Raw genomic sequence first — 22,145 nt, forward strand, 5'->3', positions numbered from 1 at the left:
TTTTCTAACAGGTTTCTGTACGATGTGATCACTAAGTAAGTATGTTGCTAAAGAATTTTGAATTTGTGTTAAATCATTGCCCAACCTTAATTTCTATGAACACATACTTAATGTTTTATCAACTATAGGTAGGAATAATTAGGAAAGATAAGTAGGGACTTGTATGTTATAAATACTTTGTAGTTTACGTTAACAAATATAAAGGCTCCCGGGGAATCGAACCCGATACACACCGTTTTAATTCGGATCACGGTAATATTTCTTCTTTGTTCATTCGGTTATACTTCGATGGATTTCAGTTCTTAGCTTAAAACTAAAAAAGGACAATATTTTTTTTGTAATAATGTTTTTTTGTTTTGGTGTAAAATTGAATAATTATATACAAACCGCAATGACGTCCACAATCATAATAACCAACAACTTATCAAGCTCAAACACGAAGAGATCCGCTTTTACTTCCTCAGAAATGAAATCAAGTAGTTATAAAAAAGCAATGTTTTGATTCTCCGTCAAGGATTTTCCCTGTATAGCTAATAGTCTTCGAAAGTTGACGTAAATTTGGCTACATATTCTATTATTTATGAATGTGGTGCTATGTAGAGTGGTCGTAATACCTTGACTATTGCACTTTGTGTTTTGTGTGTGTCTCATTGAGAATATAGTTCTGTGTTATCCTTGGAGAAATTTGGTACAGTTGCATTTTATGTTAATGGCTGTGATTTATTCTCTTCAATAGAGAAGAATATTTGGTGGCGTTGGTAGAGTTCGCACAATCTGACTTAATATAATATTTACCCAGGGATATGTGTTATGTTATGGATAGGAAATAAAAGACAAAAGTATTTTTTATAATTTTATCTTGAGGTGTAAGTTTATTCGCATTTAACAATGTTTCATACAAATTTCCTCATTTTGTACACACCTTTTCTTGGTTTTGTTTTTGTAGTTATTATCTTTTATAAAAGTTGTTTCTCTAAATTTTAACATGTCGTCATGTCTGTTCCCTATATCTAATTCGCTTCACCACTGCTGTTAAATCATGTAAAAATAACAGAGGATTTACTAAGGCAAAGTATTAGGAGGAAAAATAAAATAGTTACTGCGGACTAATAGATTTAAGAAATAATAATTATACAAAATTATTGTGTTTCGATGAACACGGAATGGGCCCTTATCGCGTCAATATCAGCCTTCCCATCGTTCGAGGTGGCACTTGTAGTGTCAGTGGTGTGACACGCGCTAGGCGTGGTGTGGTGCCGGCACACAGTACCGCCGCACTGTCGCCAGTGCACACCTACATACATACATACGTACTAATAGACATTGCACACACCGCACTGGTATCAGTGGACTCGAACGCCAGTCCACGAGGCTGCCAGTTACACCTAATAAGAAAATTCGTTACTAAATAACAACTAAATCACTTTAAAATCAAAATGTACATTATTCATCTTATCCATGTAAACAAATCTAATCTGCTACAAAAAATTAGCAAATTTAAATACAAAGATCACCTAGTCCGTCTATATAAAATTAATCACTTAAGTATTAGAGAAACACAATAGTGAGAGTGTATGTTGCGGAGCAACTCACTTGTGATATCGTTTATTATGCCTTCTAGTGTACATTCAACGAATCAATAGCGAAACATATTGCGTTGACTAATTAAAACTAAAAAATGACTGTACATTTTATATTTAATATGTAAATATTTGTACATATTGCACTCTGAAGTAACAAAATTATTAAGAAATATCTGTCGAAACGAAGAATATATACGCAGAACAAAAAAAAATATCTCAGTAAATACAAATTCAAAGTAATTAGCAATCACAATGTTCGTAGCTCGTACACTAATCTAAGTCCCTATGGCTTACAAAGCTTACAAAAGATAAATACAGAGGTCATTTACAAAAAATATACTTCTACCCAAATAATATAAAAATAACAACAGCCATCTGTACTTTCTTAGATGAATAAAATTAAACGTACATATGTCAAACATATGACAATAGAATCTAAAGGTACCTATGTACAAAGTTTAATGGACACAGTAGACTTTATCAAATCCACGTTATTTTATTTAATAGACTGGACGTGCCACGTTTGGTCACTACAATACTCAGTGCTTCCGAAGATATCAACTAAAACATAGACGAAAGGCATGTATAGAATAGTAAAAGGGCAGCAGCCCTCCCCGCGAACATGTCAGCGAACCGTCGCCGCGTCACCCTCCCCTAGTCCCCCTAGTCCCACTCAGCCTGGTGCTCACCGGCTCACGTGTGCCGTTTCACGTATCTCTTCACGATATTATCTCCACAAGCGATATAAACTTATTATCTTACTAATGTTCCATTATCAGCTAAAGACACAAATTATATTAGGGTATCTCATTACTTATTACTTTCTCATGTGAGAGATTATTACATACTTAATAAATCTATTACAATTTCGAAATCGAATAATATGTATCAAATACGACCGGCTGTGCACCGACAGAAGCCGAAATCTATGAAGCTATTTATGAAATACTACGCGACGAATGATGTATAACAATTACTTATCGAATGGCAGTAATATTTGTCACAAACTCGAGAAGCGGCCCGCGGGACTAGAGCGCGGTGCGCCGCAGCGCGGTGGGCGTGCTGGGCGTCCAGTGCGAGCACGTCTGACGTCACGAACACCGGCGCCGCACGCCCGCACTGCGGCGGCACGCGCCCGCGCATCTCAGTTATAAGGCAACGTATCGTAGCGATTAGATCTTAATGAATGTTCACGTCTATCACCTACAGTTCACCACTGAAACATATCAATAGAAAAACCCGCTAAGAGCACACGCATACAAGATCGCACCATGCAGTAATTATACGTTTATAATGGCAGTGTGTTTGTTATCAATACGCCCCTATATCGGCAGAGACATCTAAGACACTCCAGTGACGTTTGTGCTTCGTTTGCTATTTTAGTAACGCCTAATGCTACAATAAAATTATACAATGTTAATCGAAAAGATCATTTACAAGCGGACTAGCGCGCGGTCCGCGGTGCAAGCCCGATCGTCTCACGCTGAATTTATACGTATATTAAGAAATGCATTTCCAAAAACTCCAAACATATGTATTATGTAAATATACAACACACTTAATGGCATGTAAAGAAGACACATTCAACACGCACCAAACACTTAGGTTACTTATTTACGAATATAATGTATGGATGGTGAAGTGTCGCGCTGTGAGCTGAACATACACGATGAGCGTTACACGCGATATTTGGTGTTTCTACCTACGAGTACGATGAGTTGCGAACTTGCGACAGACAGAAGGCTTCGAGACGGACACTGCACAGAACCGAGGAATGCGTCGTCACCTCTCTATCAACAACGAGCGCGGAACGAAAGTAAGACTCGCTTAACGTATGTATTGTTTAACAACGCTTACCGGTAATTGAGATCGATTAATTTTATGTTCTATATACTATGATTTTCCACTCGTCAACAATGTAGGTACACAATACAGGTAACGCGAAATAAGGCATTTCGTATGTGATTAACGCTTTACGGGCAGTATCTTTTATTGTGTCGAATAAGTAGTATACACGGTGTGTTCGTATTGCTATTTCGAGCTTCTTACTGTAACGAACGAGCGACAGGTTTGGTCTCGTCTACTCTCGTCTACTGTCGTCGCGGATCACGTTGCGTGCATGCGATCTATCAACATGTTACACTTTAGCGTCTACTATACCAATATTGTTCCCATAGATAAGCTCGGCCAAATAGATATACTAATTTGCTATTTCGTTTAATTTGAAGCCGTACAATAGAGGTAATTCAGCTGCCATTTTGTACTTTTATAATATACATAGAATTAAAGGAATGTTGCATCTAAACAATAAAATAAATACTTACAAAGATTAATGGTTTAATTTTTAGGCGCTACCGTTAATGTTCCATACTTAGTTTACAGCTGCCTTAGAGCATGCACGCAATGTCATGTCAATAAATAAGTAGTGAACGTTTTGTACACAAACCATGGGGCAGAACACAAACTGGGCTCGTTCCAAACCTGTCCTCGCTTACCTAAGCGTAGTGTGACACAAATAGTCTATTTGACGTATATCTATTTATTGTACGATTACGAAAACAACATTCAATTGCACTGACATTCGACATAATCGTTGACTTCAGTGTCGGAACGTTATAATATACAATGTATGTAACAGTAGGCTGTTCTCGTTCAGACACCGAAGCCCTATGGAGCTATACATAAATGTAATGAGTGTAATGTTCAATATTGCGGCTCGAGTGTCCATGTCATTGATTAAAACACCTAATTAAACATTGAAGAGGCTTGCATGTGTGAAGCTATCGACGACATACAATTCGTTACGTTTGTATAAGACACGCTTACATCAGCCTATGGTAGAACAATAATTCAACTTGTTATAAATGTAATCACAGCGTAATAAATTAAAATTAGTCGTTTAATCGAGGGACGCGGGCACAGGACGATGGAACATGACTCGGAACTAAACTGGACAGGACACGATAACACGTCTCACATAAACTATGTATAAACAAACAGTCGCGCGCCGCCACACTAGCCGCCGCGGCGAGCCGAGCGCGGCCTACGACTCATCACATATTATTATATTATACTCAAAGGGTTAATCAACATATTGTTAATTTTGGTAAATAAACATAACTATCAACTTTTCACCCAATAGAAACATCTTTTCATATATTACTTTGTCTCTAATAACTCTCGTAACGTACGTACGTATGTGTAATTTAGGAGGTGTACTTATAGAACGAAGTCTTATCATACAGTCGTATCCGAGTGACCAACTCAGTATCCAGTCGTAAACGAAATAAAGGCGGGGCCGAGGCGGGCGTCGAGCGACTCTCGCCGCGGCCCCGAAACCATCAACACTAATATATATTCTCCAAACGTTCAACAACACATATATTCACTAATCTCTCGCACATCATCGTCGTCGGTCACCGAATACGTACGAAATCGGGTACGCGGTACCCTCTTAAGTGGTAAATCGCAGTCCTTATAAATACATTGATCACGTCCGACGTCAGTGTCCGTGCACTTCACTAAAACTAGCCAGTCTATGAGCGTTCTCTCCTGGGGCTCCTCCGGCGCTAGCGCAGGCCGCGGGGCCGGGGCCGGGGCGGCGGCCGGGGCCGGGCGGCGCGGGCCGGGGGCGGGCGCGCGCGCAGCTAGAGCGCCGCGGGGTTGTCCACCACCGCCGGCGCCTGCGTCGTGGACACGTCGGCCACGTCCCAGATCTCCTCGAGGAACGGCGGCAGCTTCCTGTTCTTCAGCTTGAGCGAGATGCACATGTTGGAGTTCTGCATGCCGAGCGTGCGCAGCTCCGTCAGCACGCCCAGGATCTTGCCGTACATGACGGCGCAGCGGGGCGACGCGCTGTGCTGGTTCAGGATGTACACCCGCAGCGTGTTCAGGTAGTACCGCTGGATCTCCTCCACCAGCTGCGGCTGCTCCAGGCCCGGCCGGTCTGTAATAACAACATTACTCTTAGGGCATGCTACACTGACTAAATACTTATTGGTGATATAGTGAATGCAGACTAATAGGATATATTTCAGAGGCATTTCAATTTATATTGGTTGCAGTGTGGTAGACCGAAAATGCCTTGACCACTTTGACCAGTGTTATCTATCGACTTTTAAATTGTAATTACCTGAGAATATGACGATGGCGGTAAGCAGCGCGTAGTGCACATTGTCCATCATCATGGAGTACATGCAGCGGCAGAAGTGCAGCAGGTCCTCGATGACGTAGGCCATGCCTGCCTTGCGGTAGTTGTCGCGGGTGTACGCCTGGTTGTTGGCGAACAACACGCTGTCCGTGGCCGCATCGTATCGTCGCGCCACTCTCAGCATCATCACCTCACTTGAGCATGCCTGCACATTACATAGCGAGATTAGTTAAACGCTAATAAAATGAGATATGTAATATGACAAATGTGTTACCAATTTTATTCGCTTCGTGATTCCAAGTTGATAGTTCTTTCATTATAAATCGTTGTTAGGAAAAATCACTACGAGTAATGGGAAAGTTCATATAACGTGATGTATAAAGCGATTTACCTTTAATAACGTAATTTGATCTGACTGCGAGATCTTGGCGAAGCCAGGTAGACCTTTAGCGAACTCTACAATAAGCTGCACGGTTAAAATCGTCATCTCTGTGATCTGACGGAATGGCATGTCTGAATCTTCTTCGTCCTCGTCCGACTGCCATGTCTGTAACAACAAACATACATAAGACTTAAAGTAACTGTTCTTGATAGACCCCTATAATATCCCCTAAAATATTTCTTTTACCAAATTGTTAAAGTATTTGATATAACATACTATGGTTATGTATCAATTTGGCATATTCCGCCTTTGTTATTCACAATATGTCTAAAGTATCTACGGCCCTAGAGACTCGTAAATTATAACAATATAGTACAAACCCTTTTTGAGGGTTACATGTTGCGATATGTTTTTGTATTATGATAACAAAATGAGGCTGGAATAACATTTATGGAGGAATAAATTAGTAATAGAATATAAGTTACCTGTGTGACCCTCTTGAGGTCTTCCTCGGAAGGTTGCTCGTAACCTTCCTGGTACCAGACGAGCCTGGCGATGAGGCTCTTCTGATTTGAGGACAGCGCGGGCACGTTCTTCAGCCTGTTCTGTTCCATGAGCTTCTCGTTGAGGAACCGCGGGACCACCTCGTGCTGCAAACATTCCAGCTTCACGTAGGAAACCGTCACGTTATTATCTTGCTTCCGATATTAAGTGTTAAGGGGGACTAACTGAATTACTATCCAATTAATAGTTTTTAATGTGTTAAGACCAATTTGATATCCCTATGCTCTCGAAATGTTGTTGAGTAATACGTTGTATGCTTCTACTTAAAACAGCTGGTACTATTTACTGTCTGAATACATTTTAGATTAATTAAATTCTTATATAGTGATATAATAGAGAATGTTAGTGTTTACGTGATTGAATTTATGGGTTTTGCTCGAGAGACAAACCTATTCTTCGGCATGCTTGAGATGACGGTGATAATATAAGAAGCAAAAGATATGTAACAGGACAAGTCTGTCCCGTCGACGACACAGTAGTTATAATTAAAACTTTTCATTTACATTTGAAATACAAGATTTCACAATTATAAATTTAAAACTCGACTACGGTCTCACACAGACGTGAATAATAAAGTAGAATTACATTAAATTTGATTTAATATTCAGGGTGAATTTTTAAACAAGTCAAATATACTTGATGTCGTCATGGATTCATGTAAGTTTAAGAGCTTTGCCCGAAAATCTTTACATATTTTAGACCTAAGTAGTTTCTTTGAATTGTAGTACGTAGTCGAGTTATAAAGGTCATATTCGAGTAATAAAGATCATATCTGTTGTGTAACTTACAATTCTGGCGGCCTCCGGGGGCGGTGGATCACACTGCATGATGGGCGGCATGTGATCGTCTACTGTCGTCGTGGTGACGGGCGTCTTGTTATCCCTCTGTGCCTTCTTCTCTTTTCGCTTGATTGCACACTGGTTCTCTGGCACTACACACTCGGGCCTCATGCCTACCGCCAGGCACTTCTTCAACCGACATTCTTGACATTTTCTTCGCATGTACATATCCATTTCACACGCATGGCCGAACTTACAAATGTACACCGCATTTTTGGTTACACTCCGCCTGAAGAAACCTGGAAACATACACGAGTACCATCAAAAAGCTGAAAAGATACAATCTATGAACAATCTGAAATAATGAGCGATGATGACACGGCATTCGTGAAACCAGTTTTTGACGATAAGATAATAGAACCATGTACGTAAAGGTCGGCTGAAAGACGCGGGTCATTGACAGCAATACGAATGCTGATTTTTATTACAAAACAAACAAGATAGATAGAGTGAGTATATGAGTCAAATTGAACGTAATTGGTATGGACAAGGTACGAGCCTCTATAATATGTGTAGATTATAACGCCGCCGCCGGTCGGGGTTTATTCAGGCGGTCTGAATTAAATAGGCATATTTATTCTCGGGTCGACAGTGAAGGTTGGCGGAGATGTCTGATAGGCGTCGGTGAATCGTGAAGTAGACGCCCTGCAGACGGCCATTGTGACGACTAACTGTCTGTTACATGCACGCGCAGCTCATAACAACCTCGGCACAATGCGCCAATTTAAACCTGAATTGGCACATTCGTGGGCGAGACGCAAGGGCTACGTATGTACATGTCTAAAATATCTAGGTGACGCGACCTGTCTGACCTACTTCTACTAAATATTTGTTGCATTATTTTATTATGAAGCTGTAAATTACGATTTAGCGAATATCTTCTCATGTTTCATCCACGACAGGTGTCACGTTTATGTATTGTCTATTTCTGTCATACCTTTGCATCCTTCACATGTGAGCGCGTTGTAATGATATCCGGAGGCTCTGTCGCCGCAGACGAGACATAGCTCTTCCTGTTGTCTTGGCGCGGGGCCTTTCTTCTGTCGCCTCGCCTCGCCATCTGTACTACAGCCGTTCACACTGGAAGCTGGTGACAATTCCTCACGACCTAGAACAATATGAATCACAAGGTTAGTCGGAGTTAAGAAATGCAACTGCGTAGTATGAGACAGACCGGTGGCCGAGCGGCGCCGTGTCGAGAACATCTAAAATCGGACGCTATAAAATTTGCATACATTTCATGAACCATTTGTCGAGTCGACGGGCGAATGAAGCTCGTTTTATTTTTCGTTTTTACATTCGGAGCGATGTGCCTTCGACGAAGAGATGTTTTCGTATCGAAATACTCGCAAGTAATTTTCGGCGGTAGCGTGGACATTTCCTGCCCAAACAAAGGTGGCTAGAGCTCTGTCCGCATACTGATGAGGTTCAGTGCTCGGTTTTGGTATTCGAAACGTTGTGGGATTGGGGTGCGCGATGCGCACTGGAAATGTAATCGGCAATTGTCCATCACGCAGTCGGAACTCCATAAAAGTAAGGAGGGAAATATTAACAATACCATTGTCGAATTTGTACAGCATCTATTGATAAACGATAAAAATCTTTTTTTTTTTATTACATTACGTAGGTGTTTACTAAAAGAGAGTACTATTATTTGTAAAAACCAAATTGTAGGCAGACAACAAAGCTCAGTTTATGCTTAAATTATACGTGTTTTGTTATGGACGAATGAATAAACGACAATGATTAAGTCGGTCAAATGCGGCTCTGGCGTATTAGCCAAACGGAGGTCCCATTTAAACCTCTCTACTCATTAATTTTATTTACATTTTATGGTGTGTATTAAGCGCTAACGTGGGTCGGTGGCCGAGCGTGTGCCGTGTACCTGGGTTACGCAACCGGCCGAAATAGCCGCTGCCAAAAAACTAGTTCCACGTGGGATCCGAGCCAACCGCCATACTTCGATACATCGCGGCATCGCTACTACTCACAAACATTACTAGATTTTTTGGACAAAATTACCTAAAATTTATAATAGTAGATTTCTAGTATGATGCGTTGTTTATATTATAGAGAATTTCAACTCACAATCATGCTTTAAAGTTGTAAACAATCTATAAAACGACTCATTCGCGTTCAGTCCGTGCGTGCCAATTTTTCTATTACACTTTTTACGTTGATTGCTGAAATTAAGTAGGTATCGTGCAAGGCGTCCGTAATAATGCACTTGATAAAAATGTCTCAATAAAGAGGTCAAGTGCGCCGTTTTATCGTAGTTATTTACATCGAAGTGAATACCACCTACTGTTGAATATAACAACGCAACTATCTTCACATTGCACTGACCTGCGCACTACTTCACTACTATTTTTATTGCAACACTATTAATTTAATTAATTCTTGACTTTCTTATCAAATAAAGTAAACATATTTTTCTTGATCCGTATGTTATGTTTTTATTAGATAGATGCGACGAACGCATTTGTAAACTTGTAACGTTAACCTACTCAAAATACTTGACCGAATGACCGTTGGCTGTGGTTGCACAATATCTTGGCACTACTTCACAGGTAGGCTTCTGATTAAGAATTGATGACCGCATTCAACGGATTACTAGAATTAAATAACATTATTTAGTAAGTTGACGCAATACAGGTACCATCATGATGTTTAAGGTGAAAGTAAAAACTATTATCTTGTCTCTTAAACTCGTATAGCAAGTTTGTAAAGTCAGTAGGTGAACATAGGTACCTACATAATGAAAATTTTATTACTTTATTCTGAATTAAGATAATATAATTAATTATACGACAGGTACCTATATACTAAAATAAATATAACATGATATGACCGAACTTCTATAATTATCAACAGTATCCAATCACTGTCCGTGAAAAAGAAAGCTAATCAAAAGTTGAATGCACGGATGACCGAGTCAGTGTGTTATGTTATTACGTCTCAGCTGTTCGGTGTGTTGCGCTCGCGCATTGGAAGGTCTAGTTCGTGGCGGCTCGGCGGCGCTCGGGCGCGGTCGGGCGCGCGAGCGAGAGCCTCTTGAAGAGCGACAAGTGGGGCGCGAGCGTCGACCGGGGGCAGCGTGCGGCCTTGACTCTTACGTCCCCCCTCCCCCACTTCCTCGCCACGCTCGCCGCGCAGCCACATTATTTATGATAGCATCAGAGCTCGAAGCAAGCTCGCGATTCTCTTTAACTAATAATAACTCGTTTTTCCTCTCTCACGCCATTCCATTTTTTTCAAGTCAACAGTGTCTTTCACAGTCTTTCATGCGATATTGCAACGACGCGTCGCTGCGGGGCCTTTTAAATGTTGAACAAACAGTTCAATACTTATTTTTACACCAAATGCGTAAGTACCCATTGACAAAAAGACAAATAAATCAACGCATACTGTCAAGCGCTGATTAAACAATACGCAACTTTCACTGACCTCAGAAAACAGACAACGCAATCATTTTGCAGGCGAGCCGCGTAAGCGACTAGTGAAAGTTGCCCAAAAGTATGTATTGCACAAGCCTACACGGCACACGTAATTGAAATTCGGGTGCGGCGAAAGTAAGTAATTCTATGCGTTGTGACATCACATTTAGGCCCTATTTGGAATTCATCAAATGCGTGAGTACCGAGTAGTGTAAGTGGATTCAAATGGTGTCGAGTAGCACTCAAGTAGGTTAAATCTTTTGTAACAACAGAATTGCATGTGACCACACCTTACGAGTGTAACAATTTCTTGGATTTATTTGGCTTTATACGTTACGAGTTTTGAGAGAAACGTGATACACGAGAAGAAGCGAGCAGCATTCCAATATTGAAGTTGGCACGCGTCGGTCTGATATAAGCGGCCACTCGGACGACAGAAAAAACTGAAGCAGAAAAAGTGGTGTACACGTGATCGATGCATCGACTGGGCGGAGACAGACTCACGATGTTACTTTCTACGATACTTTCTAGCAAGAGATGTGGGCCGGAGCCGGCGCAACTAGAGCGATCGGTTTCTCCGCGCGCCGGGAAAATCGGATTGAAATAGAAATCGCATCGCGGTGAAAATCGCCATTTTCACGTCACTCCACACGCCAATGTGGATACTTAGGTGGTCTCATTCATTGTAATTAATTCAGTTGAGATTAAACTGCGTATGAACTGACACATCAGTTTGTAATACAACAATAACTTTAAAAAGTGTGACGAATATACGAATTCCACAAAGCGAGTTTCCCGCAAGGGGAAATGATGCGTTGAGCTATATTTGAGTGGAATCAGGAAATGTAGCTGGAGCGCTGGGAGTGATCTTCAGTGAGGAGGGCGGACGCGGCCGTGGCGGCGGCGGCCGGGCGGACGCACGTGGAAGTGTTTACATCCGTCGCAACACTCGTCGACTGCACGCTGCACACCATCCGCCCATCCGGTGTAGTTAAGCTACATTACTCTTCTCATAAACCCAAATTCCCTCAGTCACTAATTTTATTTCTATCACACTCTACCGTATGTACGATAGAGTGAAAGATAAAATAACAATTTGGCAAGGAGTAATACAGTTCACAAATGACACAACGTGGTCAAGCACTGACACTTCCTTATTATTTTTGTGTAGGTAGTTTTTGTCAACCTTGACTTGAAGAAATTAAAATCGCAAATATCTATTCTGATCCGCTAAATGGTTCTGAAACGGACTGTCCGACATTTTCTCACTTGCAATTAAACGATTGATTATTTCATGGTATTGGCAAAGTAGTTTTTCCGTAGCCACCGAAAAAATCAGGTAGAGTACCTTTAGATTCCTACAAGGCTTCGTCATCACCCAAATCGTAAATTAGAAAGTGGTGGCCGGTTATCACGTACACGGTACGAGGTGAACGTAATGGATATGCCACAACTCCCCAGCAGATTGTTCCATTTATTGACAGAATGTTGGTTTATGTTGTGCCCTCTCACTTCCCCATACCATACCTAATAGATAAAACTATGTTTTTGTCTCTGTCTGCTCCCCAATTTAGTTGGGTGCGCGCCCACGCTCAGGCGCGCCTTTTCGAGTAAACATGGGAATGGGTAAATAGAAAAGGTAGGGAGATATAATTAGAATAAATGCTGTGTGGCTCTTGAGTTGCATTGGACTTTTTGAAACCTTTTGAATCCTCTCTACATACGGTATAAATTATAGAAGAACAATAGAGGTAACGAGAACAAACTGTAAAATAGTTCATCTACGACTTATGATGTGGGTTTCACCAGGTTTATTTCTGTAATTTAAAGAGCATTAGCAAGAGTACCATCATACTGGGCATTGTATCAAGCGCAATGGATACAAAAAACCAGCAAACTTTTTACTGGTGTCTGTGAACTATGCTATAGGTTGCAATGACGCATTAGGGCCATCGCGCAACAGACCGTGACTCGGTATCGGTGCCCTTGCCCTGCTCCGGCGCAGTCGACCTCGTGGTCATAATGCGCAGACGTTGACACGGCACAGCCATACTGACCACCATCTGGCTTTACCATTAGACTACTATTCGCCATTGTTTTTCTCAATAAATATAATATTTGTATTATAATTACTGTAACCATTTAAATAATTATTGTTAACCTTATTTATATGACGGATAACTAGGCCAAGGCACGATAAACTCGACGAAAATAATAATCGTCCACTTAGCGGTCGCCTAAGGGCTAAATGAACAGGACCGGCTCTACCAATTGGGTCAACGACTCTTTGTTCTTCACGCTGATATCTTATCTAATGTGACGCGCTCCATATTGTACAAAATATTACGGACACTAATCAATAAATATATCATCACGTGTCGTGCCATCACCAAATCCTCTGATCATTATGTGCTGTTTACTACACGTTACATTAATAACACTACAACTATGTAGGTCATTAACACTTAATTTCTGAGAAAATCGCGAACGTAAACGAGGAAAATAAAGTGACGGAATCTCAAAGTAGGTCGAGTGGCGCACTGGCGGCTGATCGAGGAGTATCGAGGCTGAAATAACAAAATGTTTGTCCCAGTTAAGTAATCAATGGTATCGAGTTTCATTTGTTAGTTAGTTATTTTCGGCAATGTTCTTACGCGTACAAACAACAATTACGTTTACGCATTCGCAGATAACAAAGTTTTTATGTTTTCAATACTTTTAAAATGACATTGAGTGAAACATCATGTATCTAAAATGTGTTTTTGAAACATGGCTAAATATTCGTCCGGGTACGTGCGAGGTCGGTGACCGGGTATCAGTCGAGATAAGTCGACGACGTACTGCTTATCGGCCGACAAAGAACGCCTTTGTTTTCAACGCATTTGACGTTAAACGCCCGCAGTGATTAGTTCAATCACGTTTCACAACAAATTTTATTTTCCAACTGCGGTTTGGCTAACTAGGTGTCATTATTACATCAATATAACACCAATGAAACCAGTCCAATGTCGGTGCTGATAAATTTTTACTGTTATTTTCGTTTCTGATTTAATAGTTTAAAACCAATGTCAAAGATAGTGGTGAATAAAATCAATTTATTTTTATTGATAAGACCTTTTGTGACGTGTAAAGAAACATATCTTGTATTACAAACAAAATTATCGTTATGATAAGCAACAAAAGAATGTCAGTTGCTTCAAATACCTGATTCGATTGAACAAAAAACTCACAGGAATCGATTATTACTCGTAATGTGTTATAGGTAGGTACGTTACTTAAGAGCGAAGTGGTCACACCAGCAGGGCCTCCTCGCCTCGTGACCAGATCTCGGTAACGAGCAAAAACTTTGATACGACATCACTAAAGCGGAGATGGAAAAAACGTCCGACAAGTATTACTTGTAGGTAACCAAACTGAATGGTACATTAGTTATACGTTACTACCATTACAGAAATAAGGATATTCCAAATTCTCAGAATTTTTTACTGAGTAGGTAACTATTTAATATTGATCTGAGCCTTCTGGTCACTGATGCAAAATTTGCTCTTTTGGCTTATTCAAAGGCACCTAAATTTATAAGAATGTTTCGAGGTATTCGCATGCAAAAGTAATGTGACAGAAATAATCGTTTGTGGTGGCACATCTCGTGAACTGTGTCACGGACTCGGCCCACGCTCGGCGGAAGGTCGCCCGCCCTCAGCGCACCACTCATTACTCAATATCGCACTCGAGTCGCTACTGAAAGTCAACACAGAAAAATTCCATTACCTATTTTCTAAAGCACAGGAGAACACTGCATAAAGGAGTCGTTCCGTGAATTTACCTATGTATTGACGTATCATATTTCCTTCCCTACGCCAAGTATCAATGTAAATTCAACATGAATTATGAGCTTCGATAAAAACCCTTTTCTAACCCCACACGAATTTTTGTGAAAGGCATGCGCGAGTACGCGCTGGTAGCGGAGTAATAATAATCGGTGCTGTCAGTATGATGGATGTAACTGCAATGACGAGGCGTGTAGATAGATACGAAACATCCCCGACCCGCCTACTACACCCTTTTCGCCCATTCAACGTAACCGCTCACACCAACAACACAAAACTCACGAAACTGCTAATCACCTCTTATAAGAAATCCATTTAACGAACTCGGCACATTCTTGTAAAGCGATCGAACATACTCGTAACTACGAAACTTGTTCACACTAGCATTTTCCACACGTCCGTAAAACTTGATTTAGGTACTCTAAAGAACAATCTTTGAACAGGAAAATAAGATTGTTGCTAGAGGAATTAGATTTACTTGAACTTCTGTTCGACATACTTAAGTGTCTCTTATTAGATTCTTGTTGTGCTGACTCTTAGGCACTATTATAATAAATAGTATAGACTTGTGGCACATGAACAATGAGCGTCTCTATATTAATGGCGTCTCACATCAACGCGCACCTACGCCTATCTCATCGTGTGGGAAACGCGGAAATTATTTTGTCCAACGTCACACTCATAAAGCATGACCGAGGACATCATTTTATTACGTATCGTATCGCTTTAAGAGCCGAATACAATTCACCATGTCGGACTAAAATAGCACTTGTCTAGATGTCATTGTTAACATTCGGCAAGCAGCCAGGTAGGAAGGTCGACGACATTGCGAACATCATACCTGCAGTCTATATCCCAACTAAAAAGCCGTGAAGACGGCCTCGATAACATTCAATGTTTCGGTATTATATCTGGCTATTGTTGAAATAACGTTAATACTATTACGTGCCCCGATAACATTAAATATTATAAAGGATCATTCATTATAGTACCAGTATCAGTTCCCACGTTTGAACATCGCTCAAACGCTTCGCCATTTATTAATCCTATTAGAGACACTACAATGCAAGTTGCGAGGTAACGAGCACCAATTGGAATTCCATACCGAGAGAAGTTTTATTATAGCTGCTACTGAAACAAAATACATTGTTAGCGCATTTGCAATCGCGCTCGGCTAGTGATAGCCAGTGTAGTTAGCGAGAGCAAGAGCATTCCTCCGAGCCCGCTGGACCGGTTCCATGCTGTTTATGGTTGGACCAGATATAAATAGATGCGCTGCGAACCATCTATCTTAATGCTACACTTTTTAAACGTTTTACAAGAGTTATACTCTCCTTTAAATACGAACCGATATCACTCGATTCGATCCATGTTTCAGTCACCCAGTAAAATAATACTCCGGGCGACAAGGGATCAAGTACAAAACCTTGCGATTTAAATTGCTCGATAGTTTGAACACAGGATACGTTCGTGATTTATCATTTGAACGGGTCTTGTTCTCTCTGACATATTGTGTTGTTAGAGCAATTTATTCGTCTATAGACAACTACATATTATCTAGACAATGGGCCTTGTTAAGAGTTGACACGTTGACAGAGCCATAAAACAATCTAATCAATGCAGCAAGTAGTCAGATATGGAGTGACGGATTGCCTCTGGACAAATGCAAGAAAGCGGGCGGTTGGCTTAAGATCTATATCTGCAGACATTATTACTGGCATGCAAGTAGCTCATTGCCGACACAAGAAACATTGTCGATAAAATCTGTTAAGTAGTTAAACATGGCGGATAGTCGCTCTCACGAGCGTACTCGCACTATTCACTTTCACTAGGAATACCTATCTACCCTCTTCTGCTGCTAACGAGTCGCATGCTCACTAATGCTCACTGCTGTGGGTGACCCAATAAGAGGGCCAATGAATTAGTTGAGTTTAGAGGACGCGGGTGTTGCATAACAAACCACGTGGTGTGGAGAGCGTTGACCCCGGGAAGTGTACGCTGATAGACAAGCATTATCACGTACGCACCTGTAGCTGAGATAAGCATTACATTTCGGCGCATGATAACGTTCGTCATACAATAAACTTACACTGTTCGACAAAAACACTTGAGTAAGCAAGAAATAATAGGAGTATCATTTTGGGTCTGTAATATCGAGATGGCCTTACTCAACCATCTGTACATTCTTCGTCGACTGGAGTCACCCACTTTAGTCGTCATTTGCCAATTCGTTGCATAAACGACCCACTAATGTCAAAGGAGGTCATTGTCGCATTACGCTAACGTCGATCGCGTTCGTTTGCGCGTCGCTCGCGCGCTCGCAGGTACATGCTAGTTGCAGGTTAGATAATTATATCGATTGAACTTCAGTCTCCTTCGGCGTGTCTGTGACCCCGATGTAAATAACTTGAGGCGGTTGTACTGTAAACAACTGACGCCGCTTGCGTCAATCGCTTGCACGGTACATGCTAGCGAGAAGCGACTGTATCGAGCCGCTCTTACATTCATTCATTTATTCTATCGCTTTTGACTTACCCTTATGCTATTTTCAGCTGCAAGGGTTTGGAAAACTTACAATATTAATGATGACGTATTAGTTTATATTTGGCTGTACAATGTTTAGTTTCGTACCTTATCAATCAGACGAGTTAAATTGATCGGTGTATTACGGGTTTATCATAGTAAAATTCCTGCACTTCACTTAAACCCAAAAACATTTTCAAATGCAGCGTATTAAATTAAAAGATTTCTCAGTAATACAGGGGTACCTACGCTCTATGGCTCTACTAATGTTCTCATAATAAACACACAACAATCGTTTTAATTTCCTTAAATACTCGTAACAATAATTTTGCTCGCGACGCAATCACGTGTGTCTGGGTTCGTATGTTCAAGGTATCGCTATTTATTCTGCGACCGTGAGCATTGAACGCATTACAACAATAATAAATTAAACACTAGTAGGAATCTGGCGACGACGCTCTATCTATACTCTTAAACCTTTATCGAGACCTTGAATCACCTCATTGCAATAGCTATAAATGTTAAAAATATCATTAAATAAATACTCTAGTACTGTGCAGTGCACAGCTAGTGTAACGACTATCTACAAAGTAAGGTGACCTAAATGATAAGATTATTTCAATACATACAGTACACAAGCACACGTCACGTAAACGGTGTGAGTGTGTGTGAATTTGCATCGGGTTCGCTCGTACAATGACATTGTCGACCTTGACTACTGCCTCGTATATCAGACACACATACAAACACACACGCAAGTACAACACAGTGCACATAAGTGCTTCACAAATAATATTGGTTTGAATTCAAATGTGAGGTGCAGCGGTGCATTAGTTTGTTTAAAAATACATTGGCGTTTCTACGGTGTGGCGTCAGGTCTGCATCTGGTTGAATAGATATAGAGCAGTTCAACACACGATAAGGCGCTCAGCGTCCAAGGCCAAGCGAGTAGAAATTATCACCAACGAGCGATACCAAACATACGGACACTTGTGTGAAATTATGAGTACCATATTCAAAGTTAGCTTGATAATGAAATTAATATTGTTTACTGGTTAAAACCCGATTATTGAATGTCGTAAAATGAACAGCGCGCGACTCTATGCGACTTTGTTTATTGAGTAGGTACTCTACAATACTCTACAAAGTTAATACCTACGTGTGTTTTACACTGTATCTGGGTACATCGCTTTGATGATATTCATTAAATTAATATAAAAACTATAATTGTTATACTAGGTAGGTGCTGATTGCTGAACAATCAGGTTTGTCTCACATATGTTTAATTTGCTTACATTTCTTATTTTTCGTCAAAACATCTTGCAATGTTTTTGTTTTCGTTTAATTTAGATTGCGAAATGCGCATTGCGCGAACATGTTTTTATTTCGCTGCGATACTGCCATCGTGAAGGCAAGTCGTCAATTAATGAAAGCAAAGCGATACATTACACTTTATTTATATCAATGACTACCATTCATTTAAATTATATTTGCAAGGTTGTTATCCTTGCACATTGATCAACGTTGTTACTGCAAACTGCAATACAATATTATGTAACAGTCAAGAATTTTCTAGAGTATGCAATGAATTGTACAATGTTCACATCAAATTTTGTTGTCCTAATAATTATATCTACCAACTTATCATCAAGGATTGTAGCTCTAGATCCAAGTATAGTGTTAATTAAATATATAATTCAATCAAATTATCATATCAAAGTATTCTACTGTCCAATTATTTTAGTAGATATTCCGCTTATTTCCGTATTGTATTATAATATTCATGTGTCAACGTACTGGTCACAAACAGGTTTCGACTGTTAATAGACATTAGCTACGTGTATGAAACAATTACCAAAGTTTTACTGTGAGAACAAAGTTCGTTCATCATAACCGCAGGCCGTCGCCCTCCAAGTAACGTAACACTTTTTTTAAGTATACATGTAAAAAAGGAAAACCAAATAATAAAACCTCGGTAGATATGATTACGTAGATGGAGATTTAGATAAGTTATACTGTGTGACTTTTATTCCTCGAACACGATGTCATTTACGTACTAAACTTGATACAAACGCGGACGTCAAATAAATTTAGGAGTGCTAACATTTGACTACAACACTAATTTATGCGTCACTGTCTCACAAGCTTTGCTTCAGTGTTTCTTGTTCGAGCATCGTCACTAAATGCGTCTGGTGTAACCAGACAAGTATGCATGAAATGTCATACAACCTTGAAGCAAAGAGACGCGCAAATTGTTCCATCAACTGCGCACGATTTCGATTGACTGCATCCTACAGCGAGCCCCGACTTAATTTCCTTTTCTTTCTGTTATAAAACTAATCGAAACCTAATAACGTAAATATAATGGAAGTGATTTTCCTAGGTGACTGTGCGTAAACGAGCATTTAATTCCGACCACTTTTTATAGTCCGCCATTATAAGAACAGGACCGAAATATTCGTGCTATCGCGACTAGAAATCGTTGAATAACAGCTACGGTATAATAAATCCAGTAAATTTTAATATGGTTTTGTAAGGCAAATTGCAGGGCCGTTGCGTAAATAATACATTCAAATAACAGGTTAAACGTGTCAGGAGTTGCAACAATAAAATCATCATAATAAAGATCATCGCCCTACCGAAGTCTTTGATTGACAATGGCTGAGGGTACGCGTTCTTAGCTCCACGTTACAACACTTTATGTTCGGTACAAAAGCGCAATGACTTAGTGCGTCCGTTATGATCACCTGATTCTGATCGATATTCGTGAGATCCGGGAGGTATTAACAATGTTGACTTTGTTCTAACTTCTAAATGAATCGACAAAAATTACAAGAAATTATTTCTAAGAACTCTATCACAAAACCATCATTCAATTTGGTTTATTTCATGCATGATCCAATGAATTGAGAACTTCTCCGTTTAGCAAAAAATAATTGTTGTAACCGTCAAATCAGGAAGTAGGTAAACAAGTAATAAAATAAATACTAAAAATTATTTCAGTGTCGTAAACTTGAGCGTGAAGCTTCACGACAAGTTCTAGAACATTAATATGATGTCATTAGGTACTTATATCCACTCTCGCAATAGGTATGTAATATAAGACAGTAAATTCCCATCAAAAAAGCAACAACAAACGGTATTATTTTTTATTCAAAACGAGAGAATTTAAAACGAACTCCCTACTAGGTAGGTACATGTAAAGCGTTGGTTTACCAAGAAATTCAAACCCCAGTGATTTGTCTCAAGATACTCGATCTGAGAGATGGTTAAAGCACGCCGCGTAGCGTCGACTTGAGATAATAGGAGTAACAAGCGACGCGATGGCAGCGCAGGCGCAGCCGAGCGAGACGCGCGCTCGACCGCATATCCGCCGCTATGCCTCTTCCTAGATTCACTTCAGCGTCACAAGAAATAACATCTTTCTCTAGTTTTGTTTCACTTTTTAATGTTATAACTTTTGAAAACGTTTCATTAACGATAAGCTTCCCATTTGCCTCTATAATCAACTGTTTGCTAATAGCCGCTAAATAGGTAAACAGGTTATTGGTACGTGATCGTTTTAAAAACTATCTTTTAAGCCTGTTTAGTACTTTACGTGCTCGACACCAGGAAACGACTATCAGTCTAATGTTTAGTACTTACTTACATAATAATAAAGTTCCTATGGTAACGCATGACATCATACTGTTGAGTAACATTATAGTCTTCAAATCCACATACAACTAGACTTTGACAATACTGTGGTCATTATACATCGTGAAAACTCATACAAGGCAAGGTCCGTTTTTAGTAATATCTACTGCGTGTCAATGAACTCAAACAGATTACAAAAAACTGACATAACAATAGCATTATCTTATTATTATTCAATGTTATCTATCTATATAACATTACTTTTCGAGAAGGACCTTTGCCCCGAAATTCCCAATTTAACTGCCTATCAAGCCGGTTATAGAAATAATACTGATTAATCATGATTTACTGAAAATTGCCTCATTCGCCGAGTATTCATGTATTTCTTATCTGCCTTTCGGAAAATATCGGTGTAATAATATGTCGTCATTCTGAGAATTCTGTAATCAATAAATAAAAAACTACATTAAGCAACATAATTACATTTGACCCACTCCTAATTCGAGGGGTCCTTAACAATAAAATAGTCACGACTCTTACAAAAGCCGCGTGCTTAGAAAATAGAGGGTCAGGCAAACCATTAGATTATACAGTCAAAGGGTTGCCAAAAACGTTTTTATTATTGAAAATACCCTCGCGCATGTTGGAAGCAGCTGGCGAGTTTACTATAGATTAATATTATTCTAACACTAAGCCCCGGCTTACCAGTTAGAAGTAGTTAAATAGAGACCGCTCTGATCGGATTTGTATTATGTTAATTCAAAGACCAATTATGTGGACGGAAACCTACTCTATGGAACACATACTAGATATAATAAGTATAGCAGACTTGAGAATAACAACTTCATATTACGTGATTGCCAGCGTCGCTAATCGTTATATAACACGTTTTATTTAAATCAGATGAAGTCATAAGCTATCACTACGTTGTTCAAAGAGGTCATCGACCCGTTTGATTAAGGAATCATCAATCATGCATAGCTCAACGACTGAGAGGGTATCGCATTTCACACATTGAAAATGTTCTTGTGTACAAGCAGACGTTGTTAATGGGATTTCAGTGTCATATTATGCATTACCTATTAATATTATGTGTCATACAAAAGACGCACGCAAGAAAATGTTTGAATGGGTAGGTATATTTTTATCAAAATTATTTTAGTCAAGCAATATTTAAATATATTATACCATCGACATTGGAAAG

At 39.8% G+C, this 22,145-nt stretch overlaps 1 protein-coding gene across 8 annotated transcripts in view; it reads right to left on the minus strand.

The window, feature by feature from the left end:
• Positions 1 to 840: 840 nt before the first annotated feature.
• EcR (Ecdysone receptor) overlaps positions 841 to 22,145 on the minus strand; it is a 225,986-nt gene continuing 204,681 nt past the window's right edge. For 3 of the 8 annotated variants that reach the window (XM_076113632.1, XM_076113631.1, XM_076113627.1), the window contains 6 exons: positions 8,456 to 8,626; positions 7,468 to 7,757; positions 6,601 to 6,780; positions 6,125 to 6,280; positions 5,716 to 5,938; positions 841 to 5,529 (listed from right to left, as the gene is read on the minus strand). In XM_076113632.1, the coding sequence (XP_075969747.1) occupies positions 5,231 to 5,529; positions 5,716 to 5,938; positions 6,125 to 6,280; positions 6,601 to 6,780; positions 7,468 to 7,757; positions 8,456 to 8,626 (1,319 nt within the window). In that variant the 3' untranslated portion in view covers positions 841 to 5,230. The remainder of the gene's footprint in view (positions 5,530 to 5,715; positions 5,939 to 6,124; positions 6,281 to 6,600; positions 6,781 to 7,467; positions 7,758 to 8,455; positions 8,627 to 22,145) is intronic. The other 5 variants (XM_076113634.1, XM_076113630.1, XM_076113633.1 and 2 more) reach the window with 3 other exon arrangements.

Source organism: Anticarsia gemmatalis, chromosome 4 (genome assembly GCF_050436995.1).
Source record: "Anticarsia gemmatalis isolate Benzon Research Colony breed Stoneville strain chromosome 4, ilAntGemm2 primary, whole genome shotgun sequence".
Taxonomy (NCBI): domain Eukaryota; kingdom Metazoa; phylum Arthropoda; class Insecta; order Lepidoptera; family Erebidae; genus Anticarsia; species Anticarsia gemmatalis.